General features: G+C 37.3%; 1 protein-coding gene across 4 annotated transcripts in view; it reads right to left on the reverse strand.

The window, feature by feature from the left end:
* The window catches only part of LOC101746532 (WD repeat and FYVE domain-containing protein 3), a 58847-nt gene that overhangs the window by 29778 nt on the left and 7154 nt on the right, over positions 1-21915 (reverse strand). For 3 of the 4 annotated variants that reach the window (XM_038014474.2, XM_062671430.1, XM_038014477.2), the window contains 29 exons: positions 21820-21884; positions 21626-21747; positions 21452-21490; positions 20840-21041; positions 19825-20144; positions 19305-19693; positions 18936-19105; positions 18279-18446; positions 18042-18187; positions 17486-17642; positions 16846-17042; positions 15561-15719; positions 14623-14754; positions 13956-14110; positions 13040-13261; positions 11809-11958; positions 10772-10941; positions 9484-9858; positions 8566-8850; positions 7898-8478; positions 7201-7356; positions 6188-6482; positions 5291-5411; positions 4168-4346; positions 3782-3865; positions 2461-2670; positions 1934-2112; positions 923-1101; positions 310-512 (listed from right to left, as the gene is read on the reverse strand). In XM_038014474.2, the coding sequence (XP_037870402.1) occupies positions 310-512; positions 923-1101; positions 1934-2112; positions 2461-2670; positions 3782-3865; positions 4168-4346; positions 5291-5411; positions 6188-6482; positions 7201-7356; positions 7898-8478; positions 8566-8850; positions 9484-9858; positions 10772-10941; positions 11809-11958; positions 13040-13261; positions 13956-14110; positions 14623-14754; positions 15561-15719; positions 16846-17042; positions 17486-17642; positions 18042-18187; positions 18279-18446; positions 18936-19105; positions 19305-19693; positions 19825-20144; positions 20840-21041; positions 21452-21490; positions 21626-21747; positions 21820-21884 (5810 nt within the window). The remainder of the gene's footprint in view (positions 1-309; positions 513-922; positions 1102-1933; positions 2113-2460; positions 2671-3781; positions 3866-4167; positions 4347-5290; positions 5412-6187; positions 6483-7200; positions 7357-7897; positions 8479-8565; positions 8851-9483; positions 9859-10771; positions 10942-11808; positions 11959-13039; positions 13262-13955; positions 14111-14622; positions 14755-15560; positions 15720-16845; positions 17043-17485; positions 17643-18041; positions 18188-18278; positions 18447-18935; positions 19106-19304; positions 19694-19824; positions 20145-20839; positions 21042-21451; positions 21491-21625; positions 21748-21819; positions 21885-21915) is intronic. The other variant, XM_038014476.2, reaches the window with a different exon arrangement.

Consider the following 21915-nt stretch of genomic DNA (forward strand, 5'->3'; position numbering starts at 1 on the left):
TAAATAATACAATAATAGTATATACAACTATTCTAGCTATTTCTGCTACGTTGCTAATATGTTATCCGATTTGAAGGTTTGGACCGCCATTATACAATACAATGGGACCTCGTGCCTCAAAGAAGATAGCGGCATGGGTAACCACTTAATAACAGATGTATCGTGCCTAAACTATCCATCAGGATGAAAACTATAGTTTTAGTAAGCGCTGCCACTACAATTATGACTTAAATTTCACAATGATTTTAATCTTAGAATATAAATATTTTATTTTTAATATTATAAAAGACGTATATATATTACGCTTACTTTTCTTTCGGTGTCGATGTAGTTGATCCACAGCTTGTGAGCGCTTTCATTGAGCTGTTCCCTGACCGTGGTGAGGTCGGGAGCGTGCGCGTTACCGACTGGCAACACTAATGTTATTTTGAAGACTTCTTCTATAGCAGGTTTCTTGCACACGTATAACTCCTCCCACACTCTACGAGCCGCACCCGCCATGAGATTACGTCCTAACAGAAAAATTGTAAATATTAAAGACGTGTAATTAGAAGAGTGCATTAAAATCACAAAACTGGTGGTAGGACTTCTTGTGAGTCCGCACGGGCAGGTACCACCCACCTTTGAAGGGTGACATTTCAAGGTGGGTGACAGAATTTACGTTGTCCGTTGTCGTTTACTATGGACTCCGGTAACCACTTAACACCAGGTGAGCCGTGATCTCGTCCAACCAAGTAAGCAATTAAAAAAAACATAAAATAATCGACTTGTAATTCATCAATAATAATTATTTTTGGTATCGAGAACATTTTAGTTCAACATTATCAGTGACCATCATTGTTTATCGAAAAAAAAAAGTTTTTCTGTTCTACAAAGATTTTCGAATTAATATGAAGATATACTACCAAAGATTAAACAATACCTTGATGAGTTGTCAACTTATCATCCCTAGATTCTAGATCTCCGCTGGGGTTAACGTGCCAAGTGGTGCGCATGTGCGAATCTAAAGCGATCTTCATGTTAGCACTCAACTGCAGCAGGCAATACGTCAGGCAACCGATAAACTCCAACTCATGATTTCCCGCCCCAAATATTAACAATCTAGAACAGATTCATTCACGTCATTGTAATGTTGTTATGCTATTATTTATTCGAAAATTCTAAACAATATGTCATTTTATTGAGATATAAGTTCTCCTTTAAAAAAAGGAGCATTATTTTTTTTCAAATGGCTCTGCTTGCGTACGCACTGATGGGAATAGGACTCCCTTTTTAATGCCACAATGTTCGATATTACCCGCCATTCTCATCCACGTCTTTTCATTACTCGAGTTACATTGGGAATACTACATTTCACTCTTAAGTTCCTCTATAGACTATTTATTTATCGAGGAGTGAACGGCTATTTGGTTTAAGCGACATTTTTGCAACTTTACATCTATAAAAAGTTGTTGTTGAACCTCAGCCTCAGCCTTGCTCTGAGTACCTCGGGTATTACTGCCGTTGTCTTTCTTTTGTTTTTTTTTTATTATTATTAGTATTATTAAATCTCTGTTGATATATTAATGTAATGCATGCTGTGATTGCCTCTACTTAGAGTTGCAGTTATCAATTGCTCTATACATGTCAATGTTATTTTATGTCTTACTGTAAACCCTGTTGGTAATCGTAAATAAATAAATAAATAAATATACGACATTTATCTTTCTATTCTAAAACAGCGTTTTATTTGGTATTAGCATCAACGCAATAGTTTGATGTTTGTAATGAAACTTCAATTCGGTTTACTCCATTCAAATAGCTGAAGAAGTTTTTTTGTTATGATATTTATTCCAAATTTTTTATTTTAACTAGCTCTCCTGTAAAGTTGCAAAAATGTCGCATAAACCAAATAGCCTTTCACCTCTCGATATCAACTCTACGGTAAACCAACCTGTTCGTCGTTAGCTTATGTAAAGCCTCCAATACGGACATCTGATCGGCTATAGAATCAGTAGAACGCGACAGTAAGAAAAGTATTGTTCTGTTCAAACAATGATGGAGCCCTTCCAGTGATACAAGAGAAGATTTCTTTTTTGCTTGCGTTACCAGTTTCACAATAAAATCGAATACCTGTAAAATAGTGGTGGTCAATTCAAATGCATTCAATCTTTTTACAATACTTTTACAATTCCTACTGGTGGTAGGGCCTCTTGAGAGTCCGCGCGGGTAGGTAATACCACCCCGCTTATTTCTGCCGTGAAGCAGTAATTCGTTTTGGTTTGAAGAGTGGGGCAGCCGTTGTAACTATACTGAGACCTTAGAACTTATGTCTCAAGGTGGGTGGCGCATTTACGTTGTAGATGTCTATGGGCTCCAGTAACCATTTAACACCAGGTGGGCTGTGAGCTCGTCAACCCATCAAAGCAATACAAATAAATAAATAAAAAAAACATTTTTTTCTTGTTCGTTTTCAATTACCTCGTGAGGGTCCCTCGACAATTGTCCCTGCCATAACTTATCGACGAGCCGGGCGGCCAAATAGCAAACATTCGATATGTTAGATTCTGAACTAAACAGTTCGGTATTCAACAAGTTTTCCATCAGAGTAGTCAACACTTCAGTCTGATATTCAATTTGTTGCTGACTTGTAGAATTCGGTGGAGACGCATCTAAGACAAGGTCAATAACCTGAAAGGTGATTCGAATTATAGAGCTTTGACGACCATATTCTTTACTTTATAACCTTAGTGCGCATTTAATAAATTTACTATTCTGTTATTAATATTCAAAATTTAATGTTATTAACACAACATTTTTACATTTTTTTAATTTTAATATTAGTAATGAAAAATGTTTTACAGTTAAATTTATGTTATTTTCAATAAAGCTTAATAGCCATTTTGCCCGAAGAATAAAAAACAACAAAAGAAAAAATAGAAATAAACAAACAGGACGTTGTTGTAATTCGGACGTCCTGACGACAATACATTTATCATAAAATACACAATATGCGGATGCTGTTATGAAACTCGTGTTATCAAATGCGTAGGTCGTCTTATGTAATATTAGTGATAGATGTAATTGTTTACGATAATAAATTAGTATTGACTAAATAAATTTATTCTTATTACGGATTATCATTTTGTAAATAAACTGATAATGTGCTTTATAAAAGAAAGGATAATAAAAATTAATTATATGGCTTAACTTACAAAGAAAGAGGTTAAGTGTAATATATCCATCTACTAGTGAAAGACTATATTAGGCTGCATTAATAAATAAAAAATTAAAATTATTTATTTCAAGAACGAAATGTGGACATATTGAATTGATGAAAAACTTAATTCTGATGCTGGTTTTCAAATGTCCTAAAAACTTTTTTAACTTGTACATTTTTTTAAATAATCTAATAGTATTCTAAAGCATTAAAGATCTATAATCAAAGTCATTTTGCATATTTACAGTGTGAGTAGAAATGAAAAGAAAGGAAACGAACGAGCTCCTAAAATCTAATAAATAATTGTCAACATTTTAAATATCCCTTAAAGCCCATTACATTCTATGACCTATTTCTTAAGTTTGAGAGCAGTAGATAAAACGATTTTAGTTTAAAAAAATCATTATAATATGTTGTTAACAAAGCTTTAGTTCTGTGTTAGTTGATACGTAATAAGCTTTAGAATCAATCAATCAATTAATATGGTTAAGTTTGGTAAGTTTTATAATAAGCTTTATAATTAATCAGTTAATTAATACTGTTAAGTTTTGTTAGTTTCATAATAAAATTGCCCATATTTACGCTATGAAAGTAAGATCTCGCCGGGCCGGAGCTACATGGCGTACAAAACATTGAAGAGGGCACTGTGTCAGCGCTTTCCGCGTTCTAAAACCAACCGGTAGGCTGTTTGTCAGTTTGTTAGTCGAAAATGTTGTCGGACAATGTTGCGTATATTATTATTATTATTATTGATATGTTATTATGAAACTAAATTTACAACATGCGTCAACGATTAATACGAGAACAGATTAGTCTAAAAAAAAAATCAATTGTTACGTAATCAGAAATTTAAATTTGACTCGAAAAAAAATTGAATTAAAAATTGTTCAAAACAAAACTGTGATATTAAAACTTGATGGATAAAACAAAAAAAAATGGGTATGGGTGCGTTAGGAATAATAGCTCACCGGCGCCGTCTTCCCCGTGACGTTGAGCGACAGAGAGTCCAATACTATGACCCGCAGGAAGTCCATGACGCTCTGTCGCACCGCGTGCTGTGTGAGCGCGGCCGACGCGCCCGCTATCACCACCTCCTTCTCCGAGCCGGGGGTCGATGCGCCCGAACTTTCCCCGCTCTCGCATATCGCTAATCGGGAAACAAATACACGTTCCTATTCATCAAATATTTTTTTATTACTTATATGAGAGTGGACGAGCTCAAGGTTCACGTGGTGTTATTTGGTTTCGGTTTTGCCGTTGTAACTATACTGAGACCTTAGAATTTATATCTCAAGGTGAGTGGCGTATTTACGCCACTTATTTTGTCTATGACTGGAGCTCAGCCGTTGTACTGTCAAAATCGAGTTCTAAGAACTCATGTCTCGAGCTGGTTGGTGGCATTTACGTCTTAGGGGGTCTATGAACTCCGGAAACCACTTAACACCAGGTGGGCTGTGAGCTCATCCACCCAACTAAGCAATAAAAAATAAATAAACAAAGTGTACCGTAAACGGAAAATATTATTATTTTACTAAATTATTCATAAATTTACCTAGTTATTTTAGTTGGTTCTTATTTAATAAACGCGCAATATAATAGGAAGCAGTGGGTGTCACCACTCGCATATTTACTGCGGGTCGGTTACTTTTTGTGTTACAATGCTTGTTATGTAAAAAACAGTAAACTACAAAGGTTGGGACGTCATTTTACGAGAACTAAACGAAAACGACGTGTATACGGCCCTCAAATTGGAGATATAAGATTGAAGTAATTTTTTTTAACAACTATACAACCCACTCCGGAGAGCTAGACTGCTTCGCGGTAGAAATAGGCCGAACAGTGGCACTTGTGTGAGGTCAACACCACCCTACCACCCAGTTTTTATCATTATTTTTAGAATACCGTGTAATTACAAAACATAGATTGCGGATTCGTGTTTTTTATAATTTTTTTACGTATTAGATTAGTTTCAAAAAGTTTGTCTAGAATTATCTAATGCGTTAGAACCAACTGAAATACGCAATGTTAGATTCGAAAATTTGAATCATGGATATTCGTGACCTTTCGCTTCGACTTCGAGAATTTACTTACGCATATGAATGTCATCGGATGAGTTAAGAGGGAACAGCGTTGAAGCCAATGCAGTAAGGACTTCAGCTGACATCATTATAGGCACGAAGTCTGGCAATGTGTTATAGAGGGAAAACAACACCTAAAAATTAAAAAGAATTTATTAATTTCCTTCAAAAAATTTTATGCCTCCTACTTTTGACTCTTTTTATTGCTATACCTCTTTTATTTATATATTTATTCAGCTTCATGCACAAAGGTACAATGGTGGACTTAATGCCTAAGGCATTTTTTACCAGTCAACCAACGGGTGGTGTAGAGTCCTGTGGTAGGTGCATTACTTATTGCGAAAATAGCAAAATTGATAATTTTAATATTACATACATATACAACACACATACACGGTATACATATTTATATCATCACATACAACAACGTACACAATATTATATCATGATAATAATATAAAATTTACACATAATATATCTATATATAATCACTATCATATATTCGTATATTCACGTACAAATATAATAATATAGATACATAAACACAACATAAAAATATAACAAAGTAGATGACCCGGCAGACTACGTAGTGCCTTAATCGATAAATAAAAGACCTAAACTTTTGTATAAAATAAACAAAAGGATTCCGTCCGACGGGGGACACATCAAAGGAAAAACAAACGTGTTATTTTTATTTAATTCCGAGCATTTTCATATTTATCTACCTTTTAAACCTTCTCTGGACTTCCACAAATAACTTAAGACCAAAATTAGCCAAATCGGTCCAGCCGTTCTCGAGTTTTAGCGAGACTAACGAACAGCAATTCATTTTTATACTATAGATAGAAGATAGATAGATAGAATCCTTTATTAAAATCATTAGGATGAGCAATATTAATTTAGTAAGTACCTGCAGGATGGGCACTGGATGGTCGACGAGCCAGTCGGGCAGAGCGGGCTGGTCGGCGTGCACGAGCGCGCGCACCGCCCCCAGCAGGATGACGATGGCCTCGGGGCACAGCGTGATGCGGGCGGCCAGCGCGGCCGACGACTGCCGGGCGGGCGCCACCGCGCCCCACGCCGCCGCCCACACGCGCTCCACCGACACCGCGCGCTCCGAGCACGCCGCGCGCATCGGCTGCCCCAGCGTCAGCCCGAACAGCAGGTAGTACAGCTCCGGTATGTGCAGGTGCGACAGGATCAACCTGCACGTGCGACATTCAATAATAACCAAATCTGTTATGATAAGTAGACAGCGGTAGGCAGCGGCTTGGCTCTGCTCCTGGCATTGCTGAAGTCCACTTACCATCAGGTGGGCCGTACGCTCGTCTGCCTACAAAGGCAATAAAAAAATAAAATAAAAAATATTTTATGGATCCGTGAATCAGTAGCTTTACTACTAGTAGCTGTAACTATACTGAGATCTTAGAACTTCTATCTCAAGATGAGTGGCGCATTTACGTTGTCTATGCGCTCTAGTAACCACTTAACAAAACATTTATCATCTGGATTTTTAAAGTTTTCAATAGTGTATTTAAATAGCTCGATGTGACATTTGGTACTAAAAATTTGTTTTATTCAGTACCGTTAACAATAAAACTGTACACGACCCGGTCTGTATGGCTGTTTCCGAGTCATGTAAAAAATTTCTGCTGTCTGTTTGCGCTGGTAGAAGACGGCTGTTTCGTTTCGATAGGTTTCGATGGATTCGATGTATATTAAATCTATTTATTTCTTAAGATATTTAAAACCAATTTCGTCCTGCATAAAAACAGTACGTTGGCTTCGTTTGAGGCCGCACGACTATGAAGAATATATCGCGATAAGGCCAAACCAATTTCAAAAAATTAATTTCTAAATTGACATAGATGCTGCCGGCTAGTGTTGGTACGACGGATCCCCGTTTAGCTTGGTCATGCTTACCATGCGAGTAAAGTGAATCCCGAGGTGTGGAGCAAGGACGCGTGTAGATGAGACTGCGAGTGGACGGCGGCCGTGAGCACCACGCCTGCTTGCTGCGAGCTCGCTATCATCTCTGTGTGACGCAACCAGCCACCATTACCCACTCCTTCGCGGAACCTAATCAATCACAATCTTGTGAGTTAACACATCCAAAAATTACGTCGTGACAAGAATGACGCTAGCGACAAAAATAGAAGTCGTCGTGGCCTAAAGGATAAGACGTCCGGTGTATTCGTATGTAGCGATGCACCGGTGTTCGAAACCCAGGCGGATACCAATTTTTTTAATGAAATAAGTACTCAACAAATGTTTGATTGACTTCCACCATGAAGGAATAACATCGTGTAATAAAAATCAAACCCGCAAAATTATAATTTGCGTAATTACTGGTGGTAGGACCTCTTGTGAGTCCGCACGAGTAGGTACCAGCACCCCGCCTATTTCTGCTGTGAAGCAGTAATGCGTTTCGGTTTGAAGGGTGGGGCAGCCGTTGTAACTATACTTAAGGTCTTAGAACTTGTATCTCAAGGTGGGTGGCGCATTAACGTCGTAGATGTCTATGGGCTCCAGTAACCACTTAACACCAGGTGGGCTGTGAGCTCGTCCAACAATATAAGCAATAAAAAAAAATGCTAGCGACAAAAATACGTTTGTTTACCTTTGCATAATTGCAGATTGGTGTCCTTGTCCCGAACAAAGTATTACTAAAATTCTGAGGGCCCAAAGCACCGTTGTCGGATGAACGTTCTCCTGCATAAAACTCAACAACCAATCCATGCCCAAGACTCGTGATATTTCCTCGCAAACTATCGTATTCACTAGATTCCTCGCCGTGAATAATAAGCCGTGCAGCACGTTGAAGCATTTATTACGTAAAATAATTTGTTCTCCCTCTGAGTCTTTCTCGCAGTCGCTTTCAACTGGATTCAATCCCTTTTCAGTCTGCGAGGGTAGCGGTAGAGTGTATGCCATGAATTGTCCCAAGCATAACAGATCGCTCGGTCTGGGCTGCCCCCCTAATAAAGCAGCTAACAATTGTATTAGAACGTTCTTTGTGCTGACGACTTTTACGTCATTAATTATGTATAAAAGTTTGGAAACCAATTGGAGCTCTCTCATTGTGCGTAAATTGTGCGTTCTGTGAGCCGTTTCAGTGGCCAGTTCTAATAAATGCTCCAGTAACGATTTAATCAGGCCACCGGGGGCGCCGAGCCACACCTCTAGCTCGCAGATGAGATCCTAAAACATTATAAATACAAAATTAATTTTGAATTTTTTTTGTATTTGCAAAATTAACTCATATTTGGATTTTAACAGAACATTTACTTGAAAAGCTGTCAAATTAGGAATAGACGATGTTTCCTTCTGGCTGTCCACAGTTCCGACCAGTCCAAATACAAGGTGGAGTATATGAGAATTCAATAGCTGCTTTTTCCTCTTCAATAACATAGCTAAGGTTTGGTATCCCTTCCGCCGGTCCATTTCGGCTTGAGCCGATTTGTTCGATCGAACGACGCACACTAGCGCTTTAACGCCGGCGTACAAACATTCCACGTCTTGTGCCATCGCGATCAAGCCCAACAGCACTGAACAACCGCCCACCGTGTCAATCTATGAAAAAAAATTAAATAAAATTTTAACAAAAAAGAAAACCAACTTCTTTAAAAGTAAAATTAAAATATTATCAATGCAGTCCAAGTCAATTAAATATGAATTATTTAGGACAACTCAAAAACTAACGATCAGATCTTGATAAATGTGAAGCGGAACCACATAAGTAACAGTTTCCAAAAAAAAGATACAACAAAATTGGTTAACCTAAAGAAGTTTTAAGATAATACAAATAAATAGATACAGTCGAAATTATCAACCTACACTTTTTTTTTTAAGCTATTTAACAACAAAGACTAAGATGTATCCAAAGAATATATCGAAGTTTGAAAGGCTATTTGGTTTAAGCAACATTTCACTTAATACGCGACATCTATCTTTGTAATTACAGGTGTCCATTTTATTTGGTATTAGTATGAATGATTCGATGTTTTTAAATAAACTTCAATTAAATTTACTCCTTTCAAATAGTTGAAGTAGTGTTTTTGTTCTGATATTTTTTCCAAAATTTAAAAAAATTTAAATGTCTCTCCTGTGAAGTTGCAAAAATGTCGCTTAACCCATTAAATAGCCATTTGCCTCTTGATATTATTTAACAATACATTGTGCTTGTTTAGTCAGATGTATAATTACCATAATCGCGGCTGGCTTCGAACAGAATACTCTGACTCCCAAATAGCCCACCACGGTGCCGCCCAAGCATCTGGCGGGTCCCATCAGGTGTCCCGCGGAGTTGTGGAGTATCCGTATCGGGGTTGCGTTTTCGTGCGACGACATGCCCAGTTGCTTTGCGATGGCCTTGTTGTCGTTTTTACTGTACACTTTCCTTATCTTCGCGAGGGTCAATTGAGACATCGCTCGTGCATTAATTCCGAAAATAACTTTTTCTTCTGCGACTAGAGGCGTCAGAGGTTCTTGGTTTTGTCCCGGCGGCAGTGGAGCTTGCAGTGTGCCCACGTAATGGGGACCCAGTTGGTATATAACCGACACTGTCTGTGCTGTGAGTACCTAGAAATGTATGTATGTGTCAATACAAAATGTACAGCCATATTATCTTGACATCTATATGAAGAATTTCAATACTATTTAAAAAAAGTAAAATCTGAAGAGATAAGTGTAGTACGTTGTAGATATCTATGGGCTCCGGTAACCACTTAACACCAGGTGGACTGTGAGCTCGTCCACCCAATTATTTAACAAATAAAAAATACCCGTGGAACACCACTGACTGACTAAACAATAAACAGACAGTCTATTTCATAATAACTGTTAATTATCCAGTTTTTACAAAAATTCTAAAAGACTTTAAATGATATTAGATACAAATAAATAAAAAATTAACTATGGCAGGTCTAGCTGTGATTGATGAGGTCATAGTGAGATAGGTTAGTCAACAGAGATGAAGACAACAATTAATTTTTGGCCTCGACTTTGTGTTTCAAGGGGTCAGATTTTGGCCTCAATATGTCTAGTTACTGTGTAACGCTAGGAAGACATGAGCTCAATAGTTAGGGAGGTTACAATTAGTAGTGAGGGACCCAACAGCACGAAATGCAAAAAAAAATGTTCCTACCTGGCTGACAGCCTTGAGAGGCTATTTCAGCGTAACCTTAACTAGTAGGTGAGCTCACGGGGCTCAAACCTGACGACGTTGCTAACAGGAACCCTAGCAAGAGCCGTGCTTCGCAGAATCTACCACCGGATCGGAAACGCGACCCACTGAGAAGGTCCGGCGAGAAACTCAGTGGGCTGTGTCTGTGGATTAATTTACTCGTCGAGCATCGAGAACGATGACCAGTGCTTGAGGTACCTAAAAGCACCGTTAGTTGATCGGAAGGATCCGAAATGACGCGTTTGGGGCGACGTCGTCTGCTTTCCATTCTGACCGCGGGATCGGGAATGCTGTGACAATGGTACGCACGTCTTCGAGCAGCAGCGCCGGGCCCTGTCGCCACAGCAGCCGCGAGTAGCGCCGCCACTGCGGGGGCGTCCCGAGCACGCAGTACACGCTGGACGCGCCCGACAGCGTGGCGGCGCCGCCCCCGGGGTTCGCGCTCACGTAGTGCAGCTTCCCGGAGTGCATGTGCTGACCTGCAATTTTTTTATATGGTCTTTGAAGTCATACGTGCATACGACCCACCTGATGGTAAGTGGTCGCTCATAGATGTCAGCAATGCCAGGGACAGATCCAAGCCGCTGCCTACCATTAGACGAGTGCTTTGTAATATTTTTCAAGGCAGATTTAAAAAAGGGTCGTATATAGATACACCAATATAACATTTTTTACAATTTTTGTTTGTCTGTTTGTTCCGGCTAATATCTGAAACGGCTGGACCGATTTTGACAAGACTTTCACTGATAGATAGCTGATGATATAAGTAACTTAGGCCTAACTGTTTTACTTTTAGACTAACTTCGCCTCGCGGCGTCACCCGCGCCACTACAATAACCGCGCGTAACATCGCGAGACTCAGCTATCAATAATAAAAAAAATTAATGTTTCCGAAGCGAAGCGAGGGCAGATCGCTAGTCAAAAATAAAAATTCAATTTTAATTTGAAATCATGGTTATTTAACCTTTTGCCGAAATTTAATAATCCTAGAATGCTACGTATTTTTCGGCTGATTGATAGTAACGAATGAATACCTAATAAACCTACATAATATAATAGTTAAATGCGATTTTCAATTTATGCATGATGTTTCAATTGTCTTGCCGAAAAAGAATTAGAAGACAACTAAATTTCTCAATCATTGTAGAGAGGTTCACAAAATGTACTCGTAATTGTAAACTGTATTAATTGTAATTGTATGTATGTTGTTATTTTGTTTTGTTATGTTACTATGTCCTTACTAACATATTTTTTAAGAAGTCACTGTTACTAACATAGGGATTAATATTTTATCTGAAATAAATGAATTTAATCATAATAATTAATCAGAGATAAACAAAACTAACCATCCAAGTAAAGGGAAAAAGAGGAATTCTTGAGGACAGCACGATTAAGCACGAGCGCGAGGTGATGCCACTGTCCTTCGTGTTGCAGGTCGGGGCACCACACGCGGGCGCCGCACTCACCCGAACCCTCCGGCTCCCATTCTCCTACATCTAAAATCATCGAAACAATAATTTCTGTATTAACCCCTTTCTGTATTAGGCTTATTTTTATTTTTTTATAGCTTAGGTGGGTGGAAGCTCACGGCCTGGTGTGTGTTTACCGGAGCCCATAGACATCTACAGCGTAAATGACGTCAACCATCGTGAGATATGAGTTCTAAGGTTCAGGTTCAGTATAATTACAACGGCTGCCCCACCCTTCAAACCGAAACGTATTACTGCTGCACTGCAGAAATAGCCATGGTGGTGGTACCTAACTGTGCGGATTCACAAGCGTCCTACCACCAGTAATTACGCAAATTATAAATTTGCGGGATTGATTTTTATTACACGATGTTATTCCTTCACCGTGGAAGTCAATTGTGAACATTTGTTGGGTACGTATTTCATTAGAAAAATTGCTACACGAATACAGTCATGTCTCTCATGTCTCATATCTCTGCTGAATATGACCCTCTTACAACTGATTTATTTACACAATTCGTCTTATGTTATCTGTCTAAAGGGGATAGTATCGAATTACAACACATCTGCTCAAATTGGTCTCAGTTTCTATAGCATTTGGGACCGGACCGTTAACATTTCAGCTAGCTGCTCTAATAATATATTGGGCGTTGAATGATATTAAATTTCTATGATGAACGATAGTCGTAACCGTCATCAAAAGTTTTCCGAATGCGCCCAGTACAGCTGAACGCTGGTATCGACTGCTACCTCTTCTCCAAAATTCACTCTACCTTAGTTTTAACTCGACCCTCCCACTGGTTAACTAAAAGGCGAGCGGCGTCAATTATGCGTTCAGTTGTAAGTCGATCAATATCGACAATCTGCGACCATTTTACTGAGATTATATTTCATCCCATATCATCTCATCTCATTTCATTTAATTTCATCCCAGTTGATTAATATCTCAAATTAATCATCTTCATTTCATTTCATTCTATATTATCATATTTCATAAAAATAAGAATATAAATTAAAACAAGACATGACCTAAAGTTCTTAGTTACCAGGTCATAAAATCCCTTAAAAAAGAAGAGACAAGGACAACAACCACATTGACATAACTTACTGTGCGGCACTAAGGTCTCTTGCGTGGATACAATGATGGCCTTATCCCTGGCCGACAGTACCACGGTGAGGCACACGAGGTGTTCGTCGCGCGTGTTGTTGATGTTCCGTACTAAAGTCAGCAAACGAACGCAGTGCGGATCGGAGCGGGGGTCGGAGTATTTCTCGACGCATATCCACGTTGAGTAACTCAAACCCGTTTGCGGGGGAAATACTCTGTCACCTGCAAAAATATAAATAATAATTGAATAAATTAATAATTCATTAATTAATAGCTTAGATGTATGTTGTTTTGTATGTGAGTCGTCTATTATCAAAGGTGGCAATCTGTGCATTTGGACAATTTTTTTTATTGATATGTCAATACAGATTGATTTGAATATAATCGTCTCCTTCAAAGAATACGGTTCAAAACCTGCATTAAATAAAGGTTAATAGTTAACCTGTTAATTATCTAAGATGTCGTTCCGAAGAGTTTTGTGACTGCCGATGGAATAACAAGTCAATAATTCGTTTTTCTGATTTACCAATCATTGTCCAAAAGTCAGATTGCCGCCTTTGATAATAGTCGACTCATGTACAGAATCTTCGAACGCCATTTTCAGACATAAAGACCGATGATAATGCAAAAATTTTAAGCTACGCTCTTAATAACTTAACTAATATCTATAAAATAAAAAAAACGATATGAAGTTAATAAGCTTTGCTATTAAGGCGTGTTTTTTTTTGTTTGTTTTTAAAATACTTATATTCGGTTTTATTAAGTGCTTTGTAAGTATTCCAATTTTTTATACAATCTTAAAATTAAGTTGTTTTAATTTAATTAGCCACTTTTGAGACAAGCTGGAAAAAATTTACACCGCGTTATCTAATTTCCTATGAATTTTCGTAATCTTATGAATATTTTGAATATATACCTGAACCTATACCACCCAGCGTGGCCGTATCTTGCGTTCCGATAGCGTTCAAATTAGCAGACTGAGGCGCGATACTGGGCATGTACAAACAACCGAAACCCTCAGCCGACATATCAAACTCCACGAAAGGTGGCAGCGTACATGAATTTTGAGACCTGGCAATGAATGAATAATATATTTAAAGACCATATTTTCTGTGTTTAACTAGACTTTTTGGCGGGAACGCGAGGAATGAAGTTGTGTGATTTGTTTTGTTTTGTCTATTTAGTGTTTCTTCAGGTTTAAATGTGTAATAACCGTGGTTTAATAACTGTTTAATATCTGTGAAAGTGCACAAATATTGGGAAAATGAAACAAAGCCGCTGGACGTAGCTTCTCGGGATCCTCCAAAAAGTGTACTGAAAAAATCTCAGAAATTGACCAAAATTTTACTGATATTATATTTCATCCCATATCATCTCATCTCATTTCATTTAATTTCATCCCAGTTGATTAATATCTCAAATTAATTATCTTCATTTCATTTCATTTCACTCCATATTATAATTTTTTCATAAAACTAAGAATATACATTAAAATAAGACATGACTTAAAGGTCTTAGTTACCAGGTCATAGTCCCTTTAAAAAAAGTGTTTAACTACAGTTTAATTATTTTTTTAAACTTACCGGTAATCCCTCGGTGTTGTCATGGAAACCAACGTTTTTATTCTCGTCAATGGAACAGGTCCACCTGGTTTGCAAACTTGTCCCTGCTCGGGGGCAACACAGTTTAGTGGATTACCCATTCTTAAAAATTCTCTGAAAAATATCAAGATTTATTTAGTTAAAGTCATTGCGGCGGCATGTTATTAATTAAACTAGTTTTTTCAAGTGAAATTTTTTTTAGCATCGTTGTGATTTGAAAGTCGATAAAAGGAAAAAGCGACAGTAAAAAGAAACAGACACATAAATTCATAAGATTTAACGTGAATGAAAATGAGATAGGAAGCATTACACAGTGTTTCTTATATTCGTGGTTCTCTTTGTGCTCTGCTTCGTACCTAATATTTGTACTTAATACATTCTGAATACACCTATGCAATATTTACGAATAAAATGTAAAACTAATTATCAAACTTTGTATCAGTATGATAATTACTAAAACCTACAATTATCCTCTTCTCAAAAATTTTACATTCGTCTCATTATCTTGAAGCCAAATTTTTTGAATGTTTCACTTCTACCACGACTTGTATACATAGATATATTCGAATTTTTGGAGCGTCCATTTATCGAAATTAATAGACATCAGTCATGACGAACGAGTCCCACGATTAGTTATTTTTTAAATAAAAAATACCAACGAATTCTGTAAATATTTACAAATTTCCACAATTACTCTTGCTTTTTTTTTTATTGCTTAGGTGAGTGAGCGAGCTCACAGCCCACCCGATGTCAAGTGGTTACTGGAGCCCATAGACAACGTAAATGCGCCACCCACCCCAAGACACAAGTTGTAAGGTCTCAAGCACAGTTACAACGGCTGCCCCACCCCTCAAACCGAAACGCATTACTGCTTCACGGCACCGACAGCTACACAAAACAATAACATTAAGAGCGTATACCTGAGTTCAATAGGTCGTAAGGAATGCGCGGCGAGTCGTTCGAGCATGTACATGGCGGGCGAGTGCAGCGCGTGTCGCTCGCAACGCAGCGCGGCGCCGCACACCCGCAGCACCGTGCCCGCCAGCCCGGCCACGCACATCACTTGCTGGTTGCGCTCGCTGTGTTAAAAACAGTAAAACTCATTAGTACATCTTAGAAGTCGTCGTGGCCTAAAGGATAAGACGTCCGGTGCATTCGTGTTGAGCGATGCGCCGGAGTTCGAATCCCGCAGGCGGGTACCAATTTTTCTAATGAAATACGTACTTAACATATTTCACGATTGACCTCCACGGTAAAGAAATAACATCGTGTAATAAAAACCAAACCCGCAAAATTATCATTTGCGTAATTACTGGTGGTAAGACCTCTTGTGAGTCCGCACGGGTAAATACCACCACCGTGCCTATTTCTACCGTGAAGCAGTAATGCATTTTGGTTTGAAGGGCGGGGCAGCCGTTGTACTGTTAAAAGTGAGACCTTGGAACTCATGTCTCAAGGTGGGTGGCGGCATTTACGTTGTACGTCTATGGGCTCCGATAACCACTCAACACAAGGTGGACCGTGCGATCGTCCACCTATCTAAGCAATAAAAAAAAAGTTTATTTCTATATAATATAACTACATGATAAATTTAAATGCACCATAAATATTAAGGATCGATATTCAAAACAGCCACTAATTAGCTTTTAGGAGATTTAAAACCCTATTGTTGCCATATACAATAATACTGTTGTACTTATCCGACTAGCCGTCAGATGTAGACTTGTCAGTTATGGGTCGAATATAAGGTAAGTATCATTTCCTTTTAAGCCATGGGTGCATTGTTGTATACAGTTACGGTGAGATATTTAAAACGACATTAAAAGTCTAAAAATGACGACATTGAAACTATTAATTACAAGGTATACAATTTCCATGGTAAGGCGCCACAGCGTGGATATTAGGCCAGACTCTTACTGGTGGCAAAGCAGGTTGTGCACTTACAAGGGTACTACGTTCTGCCTTCCCGTTTAGCGCTACCTCAAAATATTTATGCGTTTTATTTTGACAGTTAGGATGAAAGGCATTATCATCTCAAAGTGGCATGATTATCGTTTATGTGGCGATGTCTATGAACTCTAACCTTTTAATATCAGATAGGCCCGTCAACGGCCTTAAAACGATTTAAATATATTATTCATTTTATTTATTTATACTAATATTTTCAATACTTAACTTAATAAACCGAAACAATGTTAAACGTACCTCCTAACGAGACTTTTGAGTACATGCGCGAGATAGTCCCTCATGGCCCTAGCATGAGTTTCATGTTCTGCGGGACGCGGCAATGCGGGAAGAAGCTTGGCCAATACTATTACAACACCGGAATGTATGATCCACGCTTCCCCATTATTTGAACCCGTGGAAAAGTTTAAGGGCGCCGTGCGTCCTGTTGGTTTATTCTAAAAATATAAGATTTTTATTCAAACGAACAAGGCGATACTTATTAATGCAGGTCTAGAGCAGTCTTTCCCAAAGTGGGCGATAACGCCCACTTGTGGGCGCTGCAGGCGTAAAAGGGGGCAGAAAAAAAGGGGAAGTTGTGTAGAGGCTAAGGAAGCGATTTGTATTTTCATCTTGGAGAACTCTTAGACACCGACCGAGCTCTCGCTATAGTGGTTTAAGTAGGTGAAAAAATGGGGGCGCTAAAAAATAATTTATTCTCAAAATGGCCAGTAGACAAAATAAGTTTGGGAGCCCCTGGAATAATAACGGGTTTTTTTTTGTTAACATGGTCCTGTATTATATATAAGATACACAAACCAACAGGACAAACAATATTTCATGACACTATATCAAACAACGTCAGAGTTTATGGCATTTTATATTGACTAGATGTACTCACTTCGTTGATTGCAGAGCTCTGTCGCGTTAAACTAGGTGATTTAACATTGAGAGATCCACAGAAAGTCGGTTTGTCGAATGAATCCAACGCTACATCGTAAAGTAACCGTAAAACCACGCACGCATTCGAAAATACTGCAGGCACAGATGCGGGAAATCTATAAAAATGGGTATTCAAGGAATAATTGGGTTTTTTATCAAATCATCACAAATTTATTTTTTACTAAGTGTAATGGAGATTCTCCCGAAGTCTGAATGGTAATTTCAAATTGTACTAAAAATATTATTAATTTCATACGAAATCGAGCAAGCGAAACGCAAGCTCACAGAAATTGGAAACTTAGCTCACGAACGCGAGCCCGCAATCTATTGCTAAGCTGGTTTTTAATCGTGTTACATTGCGTGCAGTAAAAAATAATTTTCAGGCGCAACTTTTTCAAGTCGATAGCATTATTAAAGTCAAGAATGAACAGCACAAATACAGGTTATACCATAGTCTTGATTTTCGAGAACTTCTGTTTACATTCCCTTATGCAGTGTTTATGTAGGCTACTCACGTCATTTCTAATATGTTTCCGGTGAACAATTCATGAAATACTTCATACAGGTCCGGATCTCCGGGTTCAGTGTCATATTGTAACTCTACGTCTTCAGTAAAACAGCCTAACATACGAATGGTCTCGCTGAGTGTAGTCATACAAATCTGTAATTAGGAAGTTTTTTTTAATTATAATTTTTTAAACACTGTCATTTAATTAGACAGGATTGAGACAATCGAAATTTTATATTCATACCTCGTGATGAAAAAATTTCGCATTGGCTGGTTCGAATCTCATGGCAGTAGAAATGGTGTAAAATACTATATGAATCAACTGAAGCATATCTTGATCCATGATCTCGTTTCCTTTTAACTTGCCTTCGAGCGACACCAGGACACTTGTGACATAAACAAATCCACTGACCTGCACATTAATATTGTGGTAAATAAATATGAAGGTAAAGAGACTTCGTAAAATAATTGATCGAATATGTCATATATTTTGTAATGATAGAATTGTAGTAGATAAATGAAGTTCTTAAAAACTTTTCGAGTTCTGTGATAGGGTGGATCACATCATAAACCTTTTAATTTCCTGTAGTTAATGCGATTGTTGGTATGTCAGTTTATACAAAATAATCCATGCTCTGTCTAGCGTGCAGGTTATTTACTTTTTTGGGACAAGAAGACAGAGAACTCTATGGAAGTATTTATTGCAGAGCGCATCACTCCTCGCGACTACGGGACGGTATATTCCCAGAACCGCTGGAAAGTTAAGCCACTAATAACTTCCTTTATTATAAGCAGATTTGAATTTTGTTTGCGTTAATCAGATGGGTTTGTTGTTATCTTCTATGAAACAGTAAAGACTATCTCTCATTGAGTATTCAACCTTCATAAGTTTTTACGTTACCTTTCTAAATATAGTCCTAGTGCGATGAGAATCTCTTAGACAAGCTAGCAAAGCCTTCAAGATGTGGAGTTTGAGATGTAAAGCATCCGAAGGTGCAGCATGCATGCCACAAAGCAACGTAGACATATCTTCCTCACCGGACCCACTCACTATTAATTCTCTAATGACACCTAAACATAGTAAAAATGAAGTTGTAATCCGAGAATATCATCATAAAAAATTATATACATAATTTAATTCAATGAAAAATATTCTTTTGAGAAATTATTTCAAATTCAGTAAATTTGCTATAAAATAAATCGTTCCTCTTACGATTAAATGGAACACTCACTGAATGGGTAATGTTTATAGCCTTTAATTTAAACTTACCTAAGGCTTTACTACGACAAGACTCATAGACAACCATACCATGCACACATTTTGCACCTCCACAATCCCTAAAAACGTTACAATTACTAGAATTAGCATTCAATAATGCAGTCAAGCCTTCCATTAATAATGAGCCTAAGTCTTCCTCTTCACTGTCTATATTAGGATCTCGGATCAATGAGTCCGTTCTGGTGGCTTTTTTCTTTCTTTCAGGAGCTTTAGGAGATTCATTCAATTCATTATCTTGTTGTATTGCTTCAGAATCTTTCTTTTTACTTTCTTCTTCAAGTTGTTTATCTTTTAAATATGCTGCATATCGCGATAGACAGGTTACAAATACTTCTAACATTCCCACCTCACGATAAACATCTTTGAAGATTGTATTATGTCTGTAAGGGTTTCAAATATTAATATTTATTATTTTCAATTATTAGTAGTATGATTTTAATCATATAAAATTTTATCAAAAATTTAGAAATCTCAAAATCTGTGATTATTAATTTTTTGGTAATTGACTTACTTTAAAATGTTAAGAAGAGTCTTTATACACAAAATACTGCAACTTCTTGATCTATTGGCTTTCAACAAAAGTGAGAGTGATATAAGTTCTTTACAGGGAACAAAGTTTAGTTGAAACACTATGAATTCTAACAATTCGAAAAATTTCTCTTGGATTTCTGCATTTTTTGTATAAATTCTTTCTGAAAACTGACTAAGGGTGTTTTGATTTTCCAATATAAAATAATTAGCATTGTCAGCATGATAAACACTTGATATAGCATCCAATATAGTGCAACACAATGCAGGAGAGTTAGACTTCATGAAAACTGATTGCAAAACCTGGAAAAGACAAAAAAAACAACAATCAATAAAATATTAAATGTATTTGCTTTAGGTAAATGTATTTTGGAAAGGTTTATGTTGTGGAGATTTGAAGATCGCGTCAGAACAAACACAGCGGATAAAATTTCTTCCAGTGTCTCGTAACGCCAAAAATATTCCTTATTTGAAATATTTTCCGAGCAAGAACCTAGGTTCTAAGTAGTAAGGAACAAATGGCTGGGGTGGTGTGATGATAGAAAACTGAAGTCCCCAGTATTTAAGAAATTAAAGAGCGGACGGTTAGAGTGGTATGGACATGTGATGCATAGAGAGAAGATGCATATGACTAGGAGATGTATGGAAATGGTAGTGCAAGGTAGAGGGGAAAGAGGTCGACCGAAGAAGGCATGGATGGAGTGTGTGAATGACGATATGAGAGAGAGATAGGAGTGAGTGTTAAGATGACGGCTGAAGAGAATGGAATAGAAAAATTACAACAAAAAGAAGATTCAATTAAACTCGCAAAAAAACTATTAAATTCTACAGATCGCATAATTCGGTTCCCAAACTGTACTCTTTGTCTAGCATAAAATCAAAACGTGAAACGTCTCATCGTAACACATTAAATCACTCACATATTAGTTAACCTTTTTTAACCTGCCAAGCCAACTTGCCTATTGACGTGACGCCTGATGGGAACGATTTATATTTACCTGAAAAGCCTGCACATTTCTTACAGCCTGCCCGGGTGTAGAGGGCTGCGGTAAAACGAATCCTTGTAATTGGAATAGTTCAGTATTTGCTCGGGTCGGTCGAAGTTCTGAAAATCCGCAGGCGCATAGCGACGATATCATCAATACTAGATTTCGTAAAGCAGCACGAGCTTCTGAACCGCTGACGCGTTCCTCTTCCAGCCTGTTAGTTTCAAATAAATATTGATCTTGTATTGGGCGCTCTGTCTATCATTTATTTACAACATATTGGTTTTACAATAGCTCTGTTGATGATTAAAAAAAATCTAAACTATCTCATAAATATAAATATTTACCATAAGCCATAAATAAATAAATTTGAGCAACATAAAAACTAGATAATGGGGTTATTTATATAATATGACCCAGTTCATTTTTATTTTCAGAACCAAGAAAACAAGGAATATGAAAACAATAAGAAGTTAAAGCAATAAGGCTGTCAAAGTAAATTTATTTACTTCAGAAAAAACTTCTGTAAACTTTTAAACATTTTACTCTATTGAAATGTATGCAAATTCTGTTGATGAATGATTTGAACATTAACTGTATAATCATAGTAAGAGTAGTGCTTACCCTGAAGTTAAATAATCAGGTACATCTTGAGTTTCATGTCTGTGATAAAATAAAAATAAAACAAAAAATAAACCAACAAAAACCAAACAAACACACCATGCCTTGAATTTCATAAAGTATCGTAATGACAATGTTCTACATGAATGGTATGGCAGTAAAACTTTGTTTACTTACTTTAAAAGGAATTCTGAGAGAAATAAATATCCTTGACATGATCTAAAATCATCTAACAGTAATTGACTAACTTCACTAGAGTCTTTCAGGAAACAAAATACAGCCACAAACATTTCAACAACCTGGAAAATGTAAATTAATTCAATCAATTACAAAAAAGATCCTTGTTGTTAACTTGAAAACCTACAACATACCTCTAGAGGTGTCAGTTCTGGTATCCTTTGCATATTTTCAATGCATAATGCAACACAACCTTTATCTGTAATATTGCAATACAATATAAAATACTT

This window comes from Bombyx mori, chromosome 12, assembly GCF_030269925.1.
Source record: "Bombyx mori chromosome 12, ASM3026992v2".
Lineage (NCBI taxonomy): Eukaryota > Metazoa > Arthropoda > Insecta > Lepidoptera > Bombycidae > Bombyx > Bombyx mori.